Source organism: Arvicanthis niloticus, chromosome 6 (genome assembly GCF_011762505.2).
Source record: "Arvicanthis niloticus isolate mArvNil1 chromosome 6, mArvNil1.pat.X, whole genome shotgun sequence".
Lineage (NCBI taxonomy): Eukaryota > Metazoa > Chordata > Mammalia > Rodentia > Muridae > Arvicanthis > Arvicanthis niloticus.
The window spans coordinates 18,359,124-18,380,252 of NC_047663.1; the positions used below are offsets into that span (position 1 = coordinate 18,359,124).

The window sequence follows — 21,129 nt, forward strand, 5'->3', positions numbered from 1 at the left end:
GACACACCAGAAGAGGGCACTGGATCTCATTACAGATGATTGTGAGCCACCATGTGGGTGCTGGGAATTGAACTCAGGACCTCTGGAAGAGCAGTTGGTGCTCTTAACTGCTGAGCCATCTCTCCAGCCTGAATTGGATGTTCTCATTAGAATTTGGCTGTATTCTGCTCCTGTTGTGTGGGCCTAGATGTCTTTATGTCTAGAAGACATTTTGAGTTACTGGTTTTGGGAGCCCAGTTTGTGGTTTTCTGTCAGGGCTCTCCTATGTGCTAAGTTTCTATCCGTGTCCATCAAGCATGAGTATGAGAAGAACACATGTAGAAGCCATGTTCTCATTGGTGCCCTGACTGTGCTCTGTCTTTTAGGCATGTGATGGTGAGGACGTCCCCCAATCACAAGTACATATTTACATTGAGGACCCATCCATCAGTGGTTCCAGGATGCATTGCATTCAGCTTACCTCAGGTAACAAAAATGTTTTAGCCAAAAAGTTGCAGAAGTCAATTTATTTTAAGCAACTGTTGCCCTCTGACTATATTGATTCATATTGAAGGAAACCACCTAGATGTTACATACAGAATTTAAAGATATATTCTTTTTTGAAAAAAGTATGTATTTTACTTATTTATGGGGAGGGCACTCATGCCACAGTGGAGGTCAGAGAACAGTTGGCAGGAGTCAGTCTGTCATGTGGGTCCCAGGGCTCAAGTTCATGTCATTGGCTTTGATGGCAGACGCTTTAACCTTCCGAACCATCTCACTGGCCCTAAAGATACATTTTTAAATTTGTCAACTATTTACAGTGATACCTTTATATTATCTTCATTTTTTAAAAAAAGTCTGAGGTATTATCAGTTGGCTGTTGGAAAAAGTGTGATGTTCTTTTAACACCAAATCTCAGGGTAACAGAAAATATATAAAACAACACATCATTTATATTATTTATAAAATTGGCATCTAATAATAGAGGTTTTATAATGCTTTGCTGCTGACCTAACCTGTGAAGAGTAGTTGTCTAGACTGTGATCTAGCTTCCTGGGCTTCTCTAGAGCTGGGAAGGTAAAACTGGGGGGAGGAGGAGTTGTGAGGACTCCACAGTCATGCTGCCCAGTGCTCACCCCAGTACCACAGGTGCCACCTGACACCGATGACCCACATTCCTAGCAATGCAAATTTTATATTTGTTTCTATACATTAAAATTTTGGGCTATATGAGACCCTGACCCTGTCTCAAAAAATAAATGAACTGATTAGTTTAATAGTTTAGTTAATATAGTTTAAAAACACAAAACTATAAAAGTTTGGGCTATCGCTGGGTTTGCCAGCTTTGAACAGAGCTCCATGCTAGCTAGGGCTACAAATTGAGACACTGTCTCAAAAAACAAAACAGAATCCTCCCAGGAGACGTTCCAAGCATTGTGGAATGTGGTAAGTGATTCCAATTCTCAGGACAAACACAGGGTACCGGTGCTATCCTCCAAAGATGTTCTTTGCAGGTGAAGTCCAGAACCTCGGTGTGACGGCTTTGTGTCCCGAGGTCTAGACTCACTAGCATGCTGCTAAACACCGTCTTGGCCAGAGAGAGCATGAGCTTTATAGAGGGTCTCTAGGGGATGTGGGACAGAGGAAGAAGTGTGACCCCTGAGAAAGAAGCTGGCAAGGGAGCACTCATGGCATGTGCTCATGGTGTAGCACCTTTCAACCACCCACCCTAGAACCCACTGGTCACACGAGCGGGCAGGCAGTGGGTTTTCAGCCAGAAGTTACTTTTCCCAGAATTCTATGGAGCGCTATCAGTAATAACTGATTTTTAAATCTGACAGGGTAGCCCTGAACTCTTACCTAAATGCATTCTATTCCTGACTCCTGTCAGTATAGTCAGGACAGGTGACTGACTCTAAGCACTCAAATCCTTTGGGCAGATTGTGCAGAATAATCCTGACCAGTTCATGGTTTAAGTCCCAGCTTAAGTTTCAGTATGGATCATTTGACTATTTTTAGTTTAATTTCATGAATTTAATTTGTTTCTGTGGTATTATAGCACATCACACAAAACAACTGCAGTGGTGCACTAACACAGAATCATCTGCTGTAGTGAAGACAGTAAAGTGTGGATAGCTTTGCTCTAGAAGGGCACACAGCATGGTGGCATTCAATGGCACATGCTAATCTTAAGAGAGGAGGCAGAAAGATACCAGGTTTCAAGGCCAGCCTGGGCTACATAGTCAAGCTTTGTATATTTTCTGTAAGATGTAACTACATTTATTTCTGAGTTATCTGTAAAAAAGGGACCACAATTTGATTAGCTTAAAATAATAGAAATTTTAAACTATAATAAAAAGAAAACAAAAATGGATAAAAATTGAAAAATATTCTCTCATAGTTCTGGAATCTGGCAGCTCACAAAGGTAGCACAGAGCTAGCTGCCTCTGAGGGTAGGGCTCCAGGAAGGCTGGCCGTGCGTAGCCAGCCAGGTGTTGGCAGTCCTTGACTGGCATCACTTCAGTTTCTACCTCTGTCATCACATGGTGTCCTCCTTGCGTCTCCAGTCACGTTGGCTTAGGGCTTATCGTAACGCAGCCTTCAAAGACCCCGATTATAAAGACAGTTAGAGTCACGCACCCTAGGGACTAAAGACTGGCATTTTGGGTGTGAGTGGGTGTGGGAGTCACAGTTCAGCATATAACAACATACTGTGTCTTGCTTTTACAAAGTCTTTTTGAAGTTCATAGCTATCTTTTTTTTTTTTTCCTCTGATTTTGATTGACTTGATTTTAACTGTCCTTTTTCCCCCGCCCCTCATTTATTTTATAGCGAAAATGGGCTGGACTTTCTATTGGGCAGGACATAGAAGGTAGGTGTTTTTTTTTTTTTTTTCTAGCTACCTAAAGCTGATTTTCTGTATTATCCTCAGTTACTGAGATCTATATAATTATTAATTATTGGGTCTTAACATTGATTACCAATGACAGCTGTGCAAACAGAGAGACGTTGTGTATTGTGTAGCCTTTCCTTCCTTCTCAATGAAGTATATCCTAAGATCACTATACTTCATCAGATTTTAACCTGGCTGCTGGAGCTGGAATTCAGGTCCTCATACTTATGCAGAAAGCATTTTACTAGCTGAGCTATCTCCATGTCCCCTGATAATTTAATTTTTAGCTTTAAAAAAAATCTTAGTTTTCCTTTCTTCATTCACAGGATCTTAATAAATTCATCTGAACATCTTCTCTCTTGAGTAGTTTGCTAAACTCATTGCCTGTCTAGTATTTATTTCTGTTCTTAGTTTTAATATTCTGATTTAGTCTTGAGGGGGCTGGTGTATAGTCCAGTGTTTGTCTTGTGTATTGGTTTGTTCTCTATCACTGTGGTAAAGATCATGACCAAAAGCAACATGGAGGGGACAGGGTTCATTTGGCTTACACGTCCTGCTGGGAGCCAAGGCCGAAGAAAGTCAAGCAGGTCAGGAAGCCGAGCAGAGGCTGTGAAGGAAGGCTGCTCATAAGCTTGTTGTCTTAAAGAACCCAGGACCAGCTGCAGGGGTGGCACTGCCCACAGTGGGCTGGACACCTCCCACCCCCGTACATCAATCATTAATCAAGAAAATGCTCCACTGATCTGCCTACAGACTAATCTAATGGAGGCGCTTCCTCAGTTGCGATTCCCTCTTTCCAGATTACTCTACTTTATGTCAAGTTGACAAAAACTAATTGGCACAGCTAACATGCATGTGTACACAAACCTAGATTGGATCCCCAGATCATAAAAAACAAACAAGAAAAACCAAAATCACAGGTTAGAAGATGGCTTAGTGCTCATGAATGCAGGAGGACCAGGAGTTCAGATCCCCAGCATCCACATAGACGTCAGGTGGGTGTGGTAGCCTACTTATGACCCCAGCATTTGGGAGGCAGAGGTAGTATCCCTGGATCAAACTGACTAGGATATCTGATCAGCAGAATCAGTAGCTCCTGGTATAGCAAGACGCTACCACAGTTATATAAGGTAGAAATCAATGAAAGAAGGCCTCTACATGTATGTGCATGCACTCCCCTAGACATACACTGTGCCCAGACACATACATATATGGCACATATGCATACACATGCAAATCAACAACAAAAGATTTGTCTAAGGATAAATGATTTAAATTGTGATGTGGGTTTGGGGGGTGTTGGTGTGTTTGTGTGGGGGGGGTGTGGGGGTGTATGTGTGTATGTGTGTGGGGGTGTGTTTTCTATTTCATGGATATTTGGGGAAGACATTTTACAATTGTAATGTTGTAGTATTTTGTTATATGTTGCTTTTTTAGTGACTTTCAAGCAAATACCTTTTTCATGGTTTTGTAGATAAGATTCTTGGTCTATTGACATTCTTTTCAGTTACTGTGGAGAAGTGCAATCTTTATTGTAGATAATTAGTATGAAGTGGAAGAGCAAGTAGAGAGGTTGGCTGACATGGCCTGTTTCTCTGTTGTTTCTGTATAATCCTTAATTTTCTTTGCTAACTGCCTTTTTTCTCCACTGCCACACTTCTCAAAGGGCCATCCTTTACTTATCTGAGTCTTCAAAAATAATTGATCTTGGCCTGAGAGATGGCTCAATGGATAAGAGCATTGGCTACTTTTCCAGAGAACTCAGGTTGAATTCCCAGTACCCAGGTAGAGGGTTACAACCCTCTGTAATCCCAGTTCTGGGGATCTGTTGCCCTCTTCTATCCCCCAGAAGCTCTGCATGCATTGATGCCTGGCCATACATAAAGAAAAAATATTTAACTAAACAATTGGGTTGGAAAAATGTTTCTTCTGTTAAAGGCTAAGCTCACAACTAAAATGTTTATTTAAACAAAAAAGGGTAAAGATTGATGTTGCTACCTCTAGTCTTATTTATTTTCAAATAATTCCTCTGTACCTGGAATTGTAGATTGCCACAGCCTGTTTGTTTGTTTTCTCTATCTTGAGATAGTCTCACTATACAGCTCTAGCTAAATGGAATTCACTATTCCAGTCACCAGGCTGGCCTCAAACTCACAGAGGTCTGTCTTCACAGTGCTGGGATTAAAGTCGTGCACCACTATACCTGGCTAAATTCCAGTTCCAAATCTTTGCTTTACTCTTGCTTGGTGCTATACTCACCTTTGGGAGGTGGTTTTGCCCAGGCTTTGTCTGTGATCACCCCTCCCACCCTCCTTTTCTGCTCCCTCTTTTCTGAAGTCGGAGCTCTGGATGCTCACACCGCTTCTCAAATGATTCCATTCTTATGGTGTTCTGGGACCGCTGTCGGGGACTGTGTGTCGTCCTCATTGCTATCACAGGGCCACCGTTATCTCTCAGCCCAGTGACTTTGAAGACATTCTCAGATGTAGTAGCTTTAAACTGGATCAAAGGCGATAATATTTGAGAGAAGTTGGTATAAAGTGCCAGCACATTGTTCACCTCTCTAGAGAAGTGACAGCAAAGTGCTAGGAGAGAATCCCATGGGAGTGTTTGCCTAGAAACACACCAATTTACTTTTTTCCCCCTGAGTTGGAGGGAAGGCCGGCATTGAGCTTACCTTTAGTAACTTACTTTTTTTCCCCTGAGTTGGAGGGAAGGCCAGCACTGAGCTTACCTTCAGTTGCCTCTTTGTTCGTTGTGGAAGCAAATAAGTGGGCTGAGAAAAGCCGGAGTGAGAATTGAGGCCCTTGATTGATGGAGAGGGACGCACAGTTGGAGCTTTCCAGATGAGCCTGAAAGGGTTACCCGCACTGTCTATCTTTAGAAACGGTTTCACAGGCTTTCAGGGAATCTGATTTAAGTGACTGACTGTGTTTTAACAGCCACCTTTAAGCCATTCTTCTCAGTCACATTTTAGAAAACACTGACCTAAGTGATTCCCATAACTATCTCACCTGAAGCATAGCATGGTGCTGGGAGAGTGGTGGAGTTAGCACCAACGCAAAGTGGGTCAGCACGAGAGGCCAGGGAGAGCGGAGGAGTTAGCACCAAAGTGAAGTGGGTCAACGTGAGAGGCCAGGGCTCCCTGCTTGCAGAGACAAAAGCAACTACCTGGCTAAATATTTAATGAGGCAATGTGTTTGAATACAGGACAAGTTTCTAATTTCTTTACATTTATTTGTTTCAATAGAAAGGCAAGAATGTCTTTAAATCTAACTTTTAAAAGATTTGTGTGTGTGTGTGTGTGTGTGTGCGTGTGTGTGTTGTCTGATTTTGTGAGTTTATGTTTATCTACATACATGCTATTGCCTCCAGAGGCCAGGGGCATTAGATTCCCCTAGAACTGGAATTCCAATTAGTTGTGAGCTGACCTGTGTAGATGCTAGGAACTGAATTTTTATTTTTTTATTTTATTTTTTTTTTTTTGGTTTTTCGAGACAGGGTTTCTCTGTGTAGTCCTGGCTGTCCTGGAACTCACTCTGTAGACCAGGCTGGCCTCGAGCTCAGAAATCCGCCTGCCTCTGCCTCCCAAGTGCTGGGATTAAAGGCATGCACCACCACCACCCGGCAGGAACTGAATTTAATTTTAACTTTTTTCCCCTTAATTTTAACTTTTAATATAGTTGTTTTCTGCTCGAAAGGTGTATGTGGTGGTTTAGTTGCCAATGTCCCCCACAGGTTTATATATTTATATATATTCCAATGCTTGGCCCCCAGTTGGTGGAACTGTTTGGGAAGGATTAGGAGGTGTGGCCTTGTTGAAGAAGGCGTGTCACTGGAGGCTAGCCTTGAGGTTTCAAAAGTCCATGCTACTCCAGTTATCTATCTCTCTGCCTCATGTTCATGGACCAGAACGTAAGCCTTGTTACTGTCCAGTGCCATATCTGCTTTCCTGCTGCCATGCTCTCTGCCATGATGGCCATGGACTGTAATCCTCTGTAACTGTGAGTCCCCAAATTAAATGCTTTCTTTAAGTTATCTTGACCATGGTGTCTTATAGCAAAAAAGTAACCAAGTCTGTGTACTGCCGACTTTCATGGGTTAAAAGGTGTGTCGTATGGCTGGCCATACGTTACAAAGCCCGTTTTCTTCTATTACAAGTGGCTCTCTTGTCTAAAGTCAGATCTTTAGAGAGGTGAGTTAAGGGGACTTTATGACGCAGACTGTAAGTGAAGTGACTGAGCTGGACTAAGGCAGGTGCGGCAGGTGTCTGAAGGACACACTGGGGCCTGGCTTATGTGAACAGTGTGGAGGCTGCAGATCAGTGTTGATGTGATGCAGCGGCTGTGCCTAGGTGAGGCCATCAGATTCCCTGGTCCTCTGCAAGAACAGCCAGTGCTCTTCAGTGCAGAGCCATCTCTCCAGCCTTTGTAAAAGTCACTTTAATTGGTATACTACTACTATAAAACAATATTTTAAAAAATTTAACACTACTTGCTTTGTTCTTGCGTGGAGCTTTCAGCCACTTTGGGACTGGCCATGGTCCTGACCTCGTGGGATACTGTCCACGGTGCTGACCGCGTGGGACACTGTCCACGGTGCTGACCATAGTCTCAGACATTGTTGCAGTGTGGTTTGCTATTTAGGAGCATGACCTGAAACTAAAATGCATTTAATAACTACAGTTTAATGATCATGTTTTAAGACACTCACTAATAGTTGTCAAGTTGAAGATAGTACACATATGTTATGCATGTATAACATGAAACATGTGTTACACTGCCTTGGATTCTTTAATGCACAGACTAGTTTCATTATGTACAAAGAAAGCCTTATGAAGTATATTTCTCATTCACTATTTTAGCTATCTTTATTAAATTAGGTCGTTTTTTAAAAATAAAATTGTTATACAGTGTTCCATGTTGTGAGTTTACTGGATTTTGTTCCTTGTTCCTTTACTGTGAGTGCTTCTCAGTGCTTGGCCATTGCAGATGGTGCTCTAGCAGTCTATAGATTTCTCTTTAGACAAATGTTTAAGAGTATTTGGGGCAGATACCTGTAATGGAATTACTGATGCATTCATTTTCTCAGTGTTTCAAACTAGAAGCATTTTTCTACATGGAAAGCAATTAATCCCTCTTACTCATAAAAGTTACAAAGCTTTTAACTATGTCCTCCAGTTGCTAGGCAATGTGACAAGAGGACAGAATATCAGAGTGGGAGGCAGGAGAGTATTCTAAAACTTCAGGCACAAACTTGAATTTATTCTTTCATCTTTTTTACATCTCCCAGCCCTGACTGTATCTCTTGTTATTTTGCTTTTGAAATATTTAAAATACCTTTGCCCCATTTAAGATGCCAAGTGAAAGTATAAAAATGTGATTTACACAAGCAATTTTACTCAAAGAATTGCAGGAAGTCTTTGTGCACAAATCATGTGGCTGTACTCTGTGAAGTAAGTTTAGAGTAGAACTTGGAGTTTTCCTGATCACTAAGACTTACCTAATCCAGTCTTTTTGATGATGCACATGACAGTTGAAAGCACAGAGAGATTAAATGATTTATTTAGGGTCCAGAAGGATCTGTTGGCACAGAATAGGAATTCCTTTGAAGAGAACATCTTTGTAAAACACTGAAATCTCAGGCATTAATAATGAGTCATTTGAAAGCCATACAGTGACTTTTTTGTTTCATTTATTATTTGACCAGTGTAATTCATAAATGGACCATACCTCTCGTCTAAAATGAATTTTAAAAATCCATATTTTGTATGTTTTTAAGATTTCTTTTTTGAAGCTAGAGAGATGTCTCAGCCCTTAAGAGTTTTTATTGCTCTTGCAGAGGACCTGAGTTTGGTTTCCAGGACCCACTTCCAGCTACTCACAGCTGCCTACGACCCCAGCTCTAGGGTATCCGATACCGTTGGCCTCTGAGGGTTCTCTCTCTCTCTCTCTCTCTCTCTCTCTCTCTCTCGCGCGCGCGCACACACACACACACACACACGATAAAATAAATCTTAAAAATTTTGTTTTTTTTCTTTGACAGTTTCATACATGTATATAATAAATCTTAGTCATGCTTGCCCCCCTATTGTCCTCTCATGCCCCTCCCCCCTCACTGTTCCCCAGCAGCTCTTCTGCGTTTATGTCTTGTGCATGTGTGTGCGTGTGCCCCCTGAGTTTATTTAGGCCTTTTTGCGTGAGTGTGGGTGGGAAGTTATTTACTGGAGCGTGGGCAATTTATCCATGGCTATACCACTGAAGAAAATGACACCCTTTCCCTAGATATCCTTAACTGCCCATAGTCCCTCCAGGAAGGGGTGTGGCCCTGTGCACCCTCCCCTCTTCCATGATGAAAGGCTGACAGGTCCAGTCTTATGCAGCGCTTATACAGATAACAGATTGGTGTGTTCATGACTTCCAAAGCCGTGCGTGTTATGTCCAGAAGGCTTTTTTTTTCCAAACATTGATTTGGCTGTGTAGGGATTGAACTCAGGTTATCAGACTTAGCAGTGAGCACCCACTAGCCATCTGAACCATCACGCTAGCCCAGATGTTCTTTTGCAGTGCCCCTCCACATCCTCTGGTTCTTTCATTCTTTGTACTCAGTCTTCTGGGAAACAAATCCTAAAGACTGTCTTATGAGTATGAGTGTGGGTATGTACGTGCAAGAGAAGGTGCCAGTGGAGAGGCATTGTGTGCCCTGGAGCTGGAGTTACAGATAGTTGTGAATCACTCAATATGGGATAGGGACTTGAACTTGAGTCCTCTGGAAAAGCAGACAGCTTAGCTGCTTAGCCCCCTTTCCAGCCCCTTTGTCACCTGTCTTATGAGTACCATAGAAACACGTATTTGGGGACTGGAAGCCTTAAAGGCCTTTTCTTGGGGGTTTGGTCTATGGACTGGAATACTGTATGTTTTGGGTGTAAATCTCAGTCATGAGCTCTATGGGCTCCTTTGAAATGCAAGGAGAACTTAGATCTTTTAAAACATGTGAAAGAACATATTGAAATACTTTTTAGATTTTAAAAAGTTGTTTATTTCATGTGTATGAGTGTTTTGCATGTATGCCCTACTTTTTAGATTTTAAGAAGTTATTATTATTTATTTCATGTGTTTGAGTGTTTTGCATGTATGTCTGTGTGCCTGGTGCTCATGGAGGCTGGAAAAGGCTGTCAGATTCCCTGAAACTGGAGTTTCCTGGTTGTGAACCACCATGTGGGTGCTGGGGGTTGAACCTAGGTCCTTTTAGAAGAGCAACAATACTCTTAATCACTAAGATATCTCTCCAGTCCCCCCTTTTGGATTTTTATGGATTTTATTCATAAACTTTCTAATTTTTTTGTTCATGCCTAGCTGATTTTTTTCAAGAACAAACTCTTCTTTTTCCACAATTGTAGAATGTCAAATTTTCATATTTTAACTAATTATATAATTACTCTACCAAGCATAACTAGCACAGATTAGAATGAGCATGACTAACCTATGGGCTGTAGCAGCTCCAGAGCCGGGGGCCTGCAGACTCGGAGCTGCGCCAGCCCAGTGGTATCTGCTCACAAGCACTTCCGCTGTGTTGTGAGGGCCTCATCACGAGACACAAGTGCATATATACATTAGTCCTGCTGCAGGGCAGGGTGGGCTCATACTTGCTGGGCGTGATCAAGTGGCTTTGTTGGGGGAAAGTCAAATGCTTTTTTGCTCCTCCTGGTGCTCCCAGGATTGTATGCTGCAGTGTGATATCTTTTGCTTTTTAAACGTTTGTTTGGAAACCAGCCCTTATTAACATGCACAAGCTGATTTTTAAAAATCAGCCTTTTTTTCCTCTGAAAATGCTTCTTTACAATTATATATCATTGAGAAATTTTCTTTTAATACCCATTTCTATCAATATGATATGAAAACTTTGTATTGTGCAACTAAGCATAGGGGGCTGAATAGTTATTATATAATATAAAATTATATGTAGTGCTTTAAAGTTTATGGCATTGTAGCCTAAAAAGCTAGTTTAAAATTCTTCCCAAGGCTTAAGTAGGACTGTTCTTACTCAGAGCTTTATATATGCTTGTCTTGTGTGTTGTCCTCAAATGGCTACAGCCGGGATGCAGTGGTGGTAAAAACTTGCAGTGTTACAAAGAAGCATAAGTTAGAACTTACGCTACAGGAAACTAACCCCTGGAAACACTGTTTCTCAAGTGCCCCCCCCCATCCTAATTTTACTTCCTCTTGCTAACCTTCTTAGGACAAGGAATCTGCCCACCCCTCTCATGGTAGCACATTCTTATATAAGTCAAAAATCAAATATGATATGATTTTTATGGTGGTCCATGAGCACCAGGCACACAGACATATCATGCTGTGCCAAAACCACTGAGGCCACCCACACTGTCACATTGTCCTCTGTTAAATCAGGAGGAGGGAAGTGCAGGAATCGTGAAGAGGGATGTGCTTATTTATTTATTTATTTATTTGCCATGGAGAGATGAGGGGTCAAAGGTGAGGGAGAATATCATATCATTTAATATTTTCTCCTTAGCGCAGGTGAGTAAGGAAATCTCTGGCTATTAATTTTTAACTTTGTGCCTATGTGTTCCTCCAGGGAAGCCCACATGGAGCTCAGTTTGGGTCAGGTATTGCTATATCATGTTGAACTCTTTGTAACTACACACGTAAGTTTTGGTATCTCTGTGCTTCCTCCTAGTTGCCTTATATTCGTTTGACAAAGCCAAGCAGTGCATCGGCACAATGACCATAGAGATCGACTTCCTGCAGAAAAAGAACATTGACTCCAACCCTTACGACACCGATAAGATGGCAGCCGAGTTCATCCAGCAGTTCAACAACCAGGCCTTCTCAGTGGGACAGCAGGTAGGCACAGCTGCACTTAGCCCTTCCCTTTGTAGGCAACCGAATGCTGATGTCCAGGACTCTGTTTTGGAAGAGCTCAGAGGAGGAGCTTTTCATTAGAAAGTTCCATGTAAAATTGAAGGAGTGAGTTTGTCAAATCTCTAGGAGTCTGTTCACAAAAACCTTCACACAGCTTTAGAAGGCCAGAGAGATGGCTCAGCAGTCAACAGCACTGGCTGTTCTTCGGCAGGATCCAAGTTCAGCACCCAGCACTCACTTGGGTCGACTCACAACTGTCGGTACGTCCAGCTGAGATGCAGAGCTCTCCTCCGGCGGCCGGCCTCCAAGGGTACCTGTGCGTGGCACACAACACAGACACGAACATTTTTCAAAAAGGCTTTGAAATTGTGTTAAGATGCCCGTATAGTCACAGCAGGTTTTCTCCCTGCAAACTTGGGACCATGACAAAGATACATAGTCTGAAGTGGTTTGTTTTTTCTCATTGTGGGACATGAGATTTGCTTCTGGGAAGTCTTCCTGTGTCACTAGCATGTTTTTGTAGAAAAGCAGAACTTGGGGCTGGGGAGATAGCTCAGAAGTCAGTAAAGCACCTGCTGAGCAAGCGTGGAGACCCGAGTTTGACCCAGGCACGCAGGCAAAAATCTGGGAGTGGTGGGATATTTGCACTGTGGTTTTACCTGGGGGAAGGCAGAGAGGAACCCTTGAGGTCCCTGGCCAGCTGGCATAGCCCAAACTGGTAAGCTCCAGCTCAGTGAGAAACCCTGGCTCAAAAATAAGGGGGCTGGGGCTAGTGTGGAAAGCACTGGAGGACAATACTTGAGGTGCTTCTCTGGCTTCTACACACTAGTTGGTTGCACGCATAGCTGCATGCACATGGGCATGTACATACACAATAGGTCTCAACTTTTGGTATGTGTGTGTGTGGGTCTTCTAGAGATTAGAAAATAAAGTGTATATAACATCGAGTTCATTGTAGAGTCTCAGAAGCTCAGTGCCACTGCAAACACTCGCCAGCCAGTGTTCGCCAGCACTGACTCTTTTTACACTTCAGTTACTATCAGATGATTGATATCCTATGAAAAAACATTCTATTAAACGTAAAGTGTGCTTAGCTGGTAGACTGCTTCCCAGCATGCACAGAGCCTGGGCTCTACCACTAGCCCCAGCACCAAAGAAAACGAGGTATGGTGAGTGTCTGTAATCCCTGCACCAGGGCTGTAGAGGCAGGAAGGTCAGGAGTTCAAGGTCATCCGTCCTCAGTTACAAAGGCAGTCTGAGACCAGCCAGGGTTACACCAGACCTTGTCTCAAAAGAATTAAAAAGAAAGTGTGAAGCCATACATTGTTTGTACAGCCACCCTGACTGCCAGAGCAGATGTGAGCATCTGGCTGTCCCCAGTAAGCCAGACAGTAAAATGATTTGCAGAAATGGGCTACCACCCCCTTTTTTGCCAATGCAGTTTTTTGTCTTAGTGATTTTATTTTGAATGGACACATTAACTTTTTTCCTCCTCTAATCCCTAGAATGGTAAATCCCAGTAGATGCATTCTATCGAAGCTCTTTGGGTCCTCATAAGTTTAAAAGCAAACAACAGGCTACTGGGAGCAAGGCGTCTGACATTGCCGAGCACATGCTCTGATGGCAGTGTGCTGACCATGCCCCTATCCTGCCCTGAGGTCTCTGTCTCAGAAGTTAACCGAGAGGGAGGGCAGCAGCAGTGGATGGCAAGAGCTATCCGAATGGATGGAGTGTTACTTTTAATTCATTTTTCCTGATAAATCTGGAAGGATTGTGGTCTAAAGTATTGATATATTATGGTATTAAACTTTTGCAGGCAGAACCTGAACTACTGACGTGCAGGAACAAAATACAATGTGTTTTTAAAGAAAGCCTTATAGAGTTAGCTGGCTATAGTGATGCATACCTTTAATCCCAGCATTGGGGAGGCAGAGGCAAGAGGATCTCTGAGTTCCAGGCCAGCCTGCTCTACATAGTGAGACCCTGTCTCAAAAAAGAAAGAAAAAAACCAAACAAACAAACTAAACAAAAAAGGGGAAATTAAGTTTAAGAAGAAAGCATTAGGATGAAAGTGGACGATGGATATTTTCCTGTCTGACTTCCTCTTAGATGAAGAAGTTTAGGTCCAGAGAAGATAAATCCTGTGCCCATAGATGCACAGCTAGGGACTTAGATAAGAGCGAAATAAATATTTAATAGCATAAAGTATATCCCAGTCACCATTTTTGGTGGGGTAGATCAGCAGGGAACAGAGAAGATGCTGTTCCTGCTGCTGCAGAACTTTATAGTTGAAACAGCAGGGAGCGATGCCAAGCCTTGTGCTCTTAGGGGGAGGGGCCTTGATGTCACTCTCATGCTGCTGCTGTTTGCCTTAGGTAGTCTAGAAGGTTCCTAGATGCCAACCAACTGTATTTGTTGACTCCTGTCCATTGCTGTTGGGTTGGAGTTTTGTTGTTGTTTATTTCATTTTTGTCTGTGCTGTATTCTTTCTGAATTCCCGGAAATTTTAAGCCTATTTGTATTCAGCTTGTGAGTTTTACCATTTGACTTTAGCTTTGGTACTTAACTGAAACTCTCTGATGTTTGTAATAATTAAAAACCCAATAAGATGTAGATATCTGTAAGACCATGAAAATATTTGAGTATTTGAAAATATTTGAGTATATATATTATGTGTATGTGTGTGTAAAATATAAAACCTATCTGACCCCAACCAAGTGACCATTCTTTCCAGCAGTTGTATGGAAGAGTCATTTACTGTGACATCTCCACACGTACAGGAGGCCTAGCTTGTAGAAGGCACTCTACAGGTACTTGCTAAGCAGACTATTGGGCTTACAAGGCTCCTGAGCTTGTGTGGCTGGCATTTTGTATTATTTATAGGAAGGGCTGATGTTTACACTGACAGCGTTACGTCTGACCCGACACTGTCATTTACTGTGTCTGAGCCCTGATGCTTAAGATCTGGTTTTGGATCTCAGCTGTTTTGTTTATTTGCTTTTTGAGACTGAGTCTCTCTGTGTAGCCTTGACTGTCTGCTCTGTACACCAGGCTGGCCTCAAGCTTGCTGAGATCCTCCTGCCTCTGCCTCCTGATTGCTGGGATTCAAGGTTCATACCATCTCTGCCCTGCTAGATCTTGGTTTTCTTACTAGTAGTTTCCCAAAGTGTTTGTGAGTGTTGACTAAGTCACACTAATTAGTCCTGTCGTACTAACAACTAGTTTCCTTTCCCTGTCACTGGGTCTGTGACGGGGTGAATGTGGAGTGGACCCGAGGAGGACAGTCAAGAGAAAACTGGTTTTTCACTTTTGGCAAATGTTGGTGATGTAGCAGGAAGCCGTTGTGCCATGAGCTAACCCTCCTCCCCTTCCTTCTCTCCACAGCTTGTCTTTAGCTTCAATGATAAGCTCTTTGGATTACTGGTGAAGGACATTGAAGCCATGGATCCCAGCATCCTGAAGGGAGAGCCTGCGTCAGGCAAAAGGCAGAAGGTAAGTAAGCCTTTTTCCTGGTCTTTGTTAGGTGATCTTTCTGACTGTTCGCCTGGTGTAGCTTTCCATACTGTGTGTTCTCCCTCTGAGCTCCTATGACCTCACCATTGCTGTAGCCAGTATTGCTACTGATAGAGAAATTGAAACACACTGAACTGCAGATCTATTAATCTGTACTAGCTGAATACCAGCATCTAGTATGCATCAAAGGAGACGAACTGTGAAGACACAGACACTGCCGTGTAGGGATTGTGGAAGATAGCTGTGAGAAAAGCAACTGTAACTCGGATGACTTCATTCCCCCTCAGGTGTAGCCTTGTTTGAAACGCCTGTAGTGAACTAATGATAATCTTTCTGTACAGATTGAAGTCGGGCTGGTTGTTGGAAACAGTCAAGTTGCGTTTGAAAAAGCTGAAAATTCGTCACTCAATCTTATTGGTAAGATTTACAGTTTTAGAAAATTTCAAATGAAGTGGCAACGTCTCTGATATTACATGTGAGTTGTGTAAAATGATTTTCAGGTGGGGTAGGGAAGGGAGAACCTTCCTGTAAAGCTTGTACTGCCAGATCCGCTGATACAAGGTCTAAAGCCTTCAGCTGGAGTGCCTAGTCCAGCTGAAACAGTGTAAAACACACAGGCACATTTTAATTTTCTTTTCTTATAGCCATACCTAAAACAATTAAAGGGAAACAATGACTTTTTTTTTTTTTTTTTTTTTTTTTTGGTTTGAAAGTCTAAGATAATAATGTTAGGCTCACAAAGGTTTGTTTATGTAGCTCCAGAATCCCAGCAGCCATTGCGGGTTTCCCCTGCTGTGAATATCATATATCGCAGTTACCCAGACAAATTCCCATGATCCATTGCGGCTGTCCAAGCGACTGTCTTAGCTTGGATTTCCCCAACTTTTCCATTATGCCCTTTCTCTCTTCCAGGGTCTCATTTATGATCATCCCACCCTACATGTAGCCCTGACAGCTCCTCAGAATTTCATTATTTTGTGACCTTAGTCTGTCTCTGTCCTTTAGCAACCGACTGAGTGTGTGCTTAAACTGTTTCCAACAGATTGGATCTCATTTACTGGCCTTACTTTGATATCCTAAAATGATGCAGTTTAATCTCTAAGAATAGCAGCTTGTCTAAGTAATGATGTGTAACCCAGGTTTATGTTAATGTCTGTCCCAGTAGAACAGAGAAGATTGTCATTGGCTACACAGCCTTGTCCAAAATTACTTAACTTGGTTTAAATGTAGTTTGGGGGTGTTTTATTGTTTTGGTGGGATTTTTTTTGTTTTGTTTTGTTGTTTGTTCTTTAGTCAGTAATTTACCAGTTTCTGCTTTTGTTCTTTTACCTTTTTAGCAAAAGATTGTTTTATTTTTCATGGTGTGTATCTGTGTTTGTATGTGAGTATGTGTTCTGTGTACAAGTGTCCTTGGAGGCCAGAGGGACAGTGTCAGATCCCTGGAAGTGGTGTTGCGGGTGGTTATAAGCGTCCCAGCATGAGTGCTGAGAATCAAGCTAAGATCCTCTGCAGGAGCAGAACATGGCCTTAACTGCTGAGCCATCTTCAGCCCAGACTTGCCTTGAACTTGTAGACCTCTGGCTCCTGGGGCTCTAGCATGCTAGGACCAAAGGCACATGCCGCATGCCTGTGGACAAGTATTCAAAACCACTCACAGTCTAAATTGGATTTTATTTGTATAGTATTTATAATTTATCTTATTTATAGTGTGTGTGTGTGTGTGTGTGTGTGTGTGAGCATGTGTAGCACGGTACATGTGTGGAGGTCAGAGGACAACTTTCAGAGTCAGCTCTGTTTGAGTCGCAGAGAAACCCAGGCTATCAGTCCACAAGAGCCTAAACTCACCAGGCCACACCAGTAACCCTTGATTTGTGTAGATGTTTCAAGCATCTTAGATATATCTCTACAATATAATTCTAATGCCCTCCCCCCAAAAAACCCAACATTTTTATGTAGGCCATATCATAATGTCCTGTTTCTGACACCGGATATTTATGATGTGATTTTCTTGTGTTTTACTTTTGTACACCTTTTGTTAAAATACCTTATCCCAAGGCAGTTCTATAACTTTTGCACAGTGGAGGTGTTTTCAAGTAACTTATGTGAAGATGTGATGTCAGTTGAAAAATGAAGTTTGTATAGTAATTTGGTTTGCAGTAAATATGACCACAAGAGGGCAGTAGAGTATAAGCAAAATATTTTTGATCGCCTTCTAAAGGAAAGCTTTTGTCTACAAAAGTCTAACCAGAAAATTATTATCTGAATTTTTTGTTTTGTTTTGTTTTGTTTTGTTTTTAGTGTGGTGTTTTCTTCTTTGGCTTTGTAAAAACTGTATTTACCCCCTTTTTGTTTAGAGCATGCTATAAGTTATCTTGTTCTTTGTGTCTGAGACAGGGGTGGTTCTCTGGAGTTACTTTAGGTGGCAGTCTGACATTTAAATTAAACAGTTGATATCGTGAGAGAATTTGTAAGTCTAACTTTTTCAGTCATTAAAGTCTTTAGAATGTTTTTTGTCTCCATGTGACAAGCCATCAGATTCATTCCACATATCTTCATGGGCCGAGGCCTAGGTAAATGCGTGTATCTCACACACACTCACTGGGAGCTGGGAGCCGGCGCTTGCTGTGAGCGGCACTTGTGGATCTAGTGGAGTTTACATCAGACATACACATGGTCTTTCCGTTCCACAACCGAGTTCATCTGGCTGGATTGAAGGTTCATGCAAGGGAGCTTGGACTGATTGCAGGCGGCTCAGATGAGCGTCACTGGGCTTGGGAGTTTATTACTGACCACGGACGAAGACCAGACAGGATAGGAGGGTGATCCTCCCCTTCTCACTAGACAGTCCTCCAAGAGCCTGCCGTCCACCTTTACGTAATAGGCTGTGTGTGGGTTCACTTGAAGTCCAGGGGCATCTGTCCTTTTTATACTTACCCGTGGTGCTTTCCTCACAAATTTGATTCCATGTGTTTGACACAGGCAAAGCTAAAACCAAGGAGAATCGCCAGTCAATCATCAATCCCGACTGGAACTTTGAGAAGATGGGGATCGGTGGTCTGGACAAGGAGTTTTCAGACATTTTCCGCAGAGCATTTGCTTCTCGGGTGTTCCCCCCGGAGATCGTGGAACAGATGGGTGAGTTTCTGACCAAGCCTTGTGCTCCTGAGGAAGCACGTAGATGACAGAAGTCCTTCTCAGTGGCTGTGAAAGGACTTTTCAAATTCATCCAAGTATTTCTAATTTTAACTTCTTTAAAAAAACCAACCCCCCCCCCCAACTTAAAAAAAAAAAAAAAGGTTTCACAAGAAACTCAAAGTATTACTCTTACGGGAGAAATCATAGAAATGGTGCTTACAGTTGCCCCAGTGTAGCTGTTTAGGTTACACTGTTTCTCCATGGGCATTTTAGAGATGGTCCCTCATTCTGAAGACCCAGCGTGGGTCAGGTTTACCTGACAAACTGTCACTTTCCATCTGGCTGAGAACATTGGGTGGGTGCTGGCTGCCACATTGTGCTGTGCTGCCTTACGGCCCCGCTCAGCATCTAGTGAATGGATACTTGGCAAGGTTTTTAATTAGATATCTAAGTCTGATCCCCAGAGACAAATGCAGGAGACATATGGGAGTCTCCATACTTGACGTGAAGAAATACTCACTCTCTTCATTTGTCACTTTTCTCTTGACGGTTTATTTAATTTATCTGTGTGAAGTGATTTTCTTTGCCCAGTGGAAATACCGTCAGGACTGTTTTCAAATCTGTATCATTGGTTGGATTGGAGTGTGAGCTGCAGAGTATCTGGGAAAGGAATTTATAATAGCTTCTTGCAGACTGAGTGTGAAAACAGGATCCAGAAAGCTGGAGGAATACAAATGTGCTGCCCCCGTCTCCCCCATTCTTTCCCTTTAAATTGTTACCGAGAGATAAGAGTATATTCATCACAGCGGACAGGAGCTGCTTTCCAGGCACAAGCCCTGGGTCGCATTGGCTGGCTGTCGGTTGCTTTTCTGCCCGGGTGCTCGCTCTGGTGAATTACAAGCACGGCACACACCTGTTCGCTGGGTAAAGGTCGAGTTTAGAATTGGATTAAGACAAAATGACAGAGACCCTCATCACCTGAGTTTTATACATCTTGAAATGGCAGTGGCATACTTCTTATCTGGGAGATACAAAGGCCAAATCCATAAAAAAAAAAAAAAAACAGACTCCAATTTGGAAAGTTGGAAGAAATGTGGCAGTTCACTGCCTGATAATGTGTATTTTGAGGCTCAGTAAATCCTTAAGGTGTTTTGACAAAGACTTGGAAATATTATCTAAACATATTTTAGGTAGAAACGAAGCCAGTGGGCTGATTCTAAGTGTTGAATGTTGCACATTATTCTTGCGGAGGCTTTTTACCAGTTTTAGGGCTGAGCCCTGGGAGAGGGGAAGGATTTTGTGTCTTTTGCTGTTTGTGGGGTCCAGCCAACCAACAGGTAAACGGCTTCTCCAGGAGGATGCTGTGCCATGTGCCACCTCCCAGCTTAAACTAAATGCAGCAGGTTTGTTGTTTGCCCGGATTTGATCTGTCTTTGGTGTGTTTTAGAAGAAATGAACTGTAGTAGGTGTTTGTTGCTGGACTCAGGCTTGGTGACCGAGGGCTGTGGACTTGAAGTTTGAAGCCTTTTTTATGGCTTTGGTTTTTTTTTTTTTTTTATGCTTATACTATTTTAACACACACACACACACACACACACACACACACACACGCGCGCGCGCGCGCGCGCGCGCGTTTTATTCTTTTAAAAGTTAAAAGTTCCCTGCCATGACTTTCTTCCCTCAAGAAGCAGGCATTATCACTTAATTTAAATAACAGCCTGCTATAGAGCTACCTGAGCTTTTGAGCTGAATTCAAAGCAAACAACGAATAACAGAAGCAACACTCTGCAGCTTTCCTTGTTTTAAAGAAGGTGCCTGGGTATCTTTTTTATGTCTGAGAAATTATCATCTTTTATGTAGATATTTCTTGAGGTTCCTCTTTTCCTTTAAATTTTAGGGGAATTAATAAGGTATTTTATTGCCCTCCAGTTAGAATTTGGTCACATGCTTATCATTTGGCTTGGTATAAGTAAAAAGCTCTACATAAGAACCAGATACACACTTGAGCTTTGACAAAAGGCTGAGAAACAATCAAGCCAAATATAAGTAAAATTACCTGTGTTCACTTAGGCATATTTTATGTTCCTTCCTCTGCTAGATGGAAATAAAATTGGCTGATTTTTTTTCACTCTTTGTTCACTAAGTAGATTTAATAATATATGCTGTGGGTTTAATAACTAGACAGAGTAAGATGAGTTAAATAAATCAAATGAGAAAAATATTTAGAAAATAATAATTTCTGTAAATTATAAGGCATTTGTAGCTGAAAACTTTATTTTGGGCTCAACAGATGGTCCTTCCCATGAATTCTGGAGTTATACTTACATTGAAATAAAAATGCTAATTGAATTTGTTTTGCACGTGTACATATATCTTTATATGTGTATCAAAATTCTAATTTAGAAAGTGAGACGATAATTTTCCCCCCTCTGGCCATTGTGTTTATCAAACTGATGGTCATGTCTTTAGGTAACTTATGCCTTCCATTTGGTATTAAAATTTTATATTTTCTTCTAAAAACTGAAAACAGAGATTAGCCTATTGTGGTGACAAAGGGGTTTAAGCAGAGACAGTTATGAGGTAGACCTAGCAAGCGGGTGAGGCTGGATTCCTGCAGACAGCTCTCACTGATTCCAGGCTAGCATCTTTGTCTTCTGGTACTTTCAAGTACATGGTACATACCTTCCTGCTTCTTAAAGTATTTTTTTAATAGAATTAAAGCTC

The 21,129-nt window shown here is 42.1% G+C and overlaps 1 protein-coding gene across 1 annotated transcript in view; it reads left to right on the forward strand.

Moving 5' to 3' along the window:
• The window catches only part of Nsf (N-ethylmaleimide sensitive factor, vesicle fusing ATPase), a 134,861-nt gene that overhangs the window by 24,145 nt on the left and 89,587 nt on the right, over positions 1–21,129 (forward strand). Inside the window, exons 3-8 of the mRNA XM_034505424.2 lie at positions 366–465; positions 2,815–2,854; positions 11,573–11,739; positions 15,142–15,249; positions 15,612–15,687; positions 18,250–18,405. Coding sequence (XP_034361315.2) covers positions 366–465; positions 2,815–2,854; positions 11,573–11,739; positions 15,142–15,249; positions 15,612–15,687; positions 18,250–18,405 — 647 coding nt within the window. The remainder of the gene's footprint in view (positions 1–365; positions 466–2,814; positions 2,855–11,572; positions 11,740–15,141; positions 15,250–15,611; positions 15,688–18,249; positions 18,406–21,129) is intronic.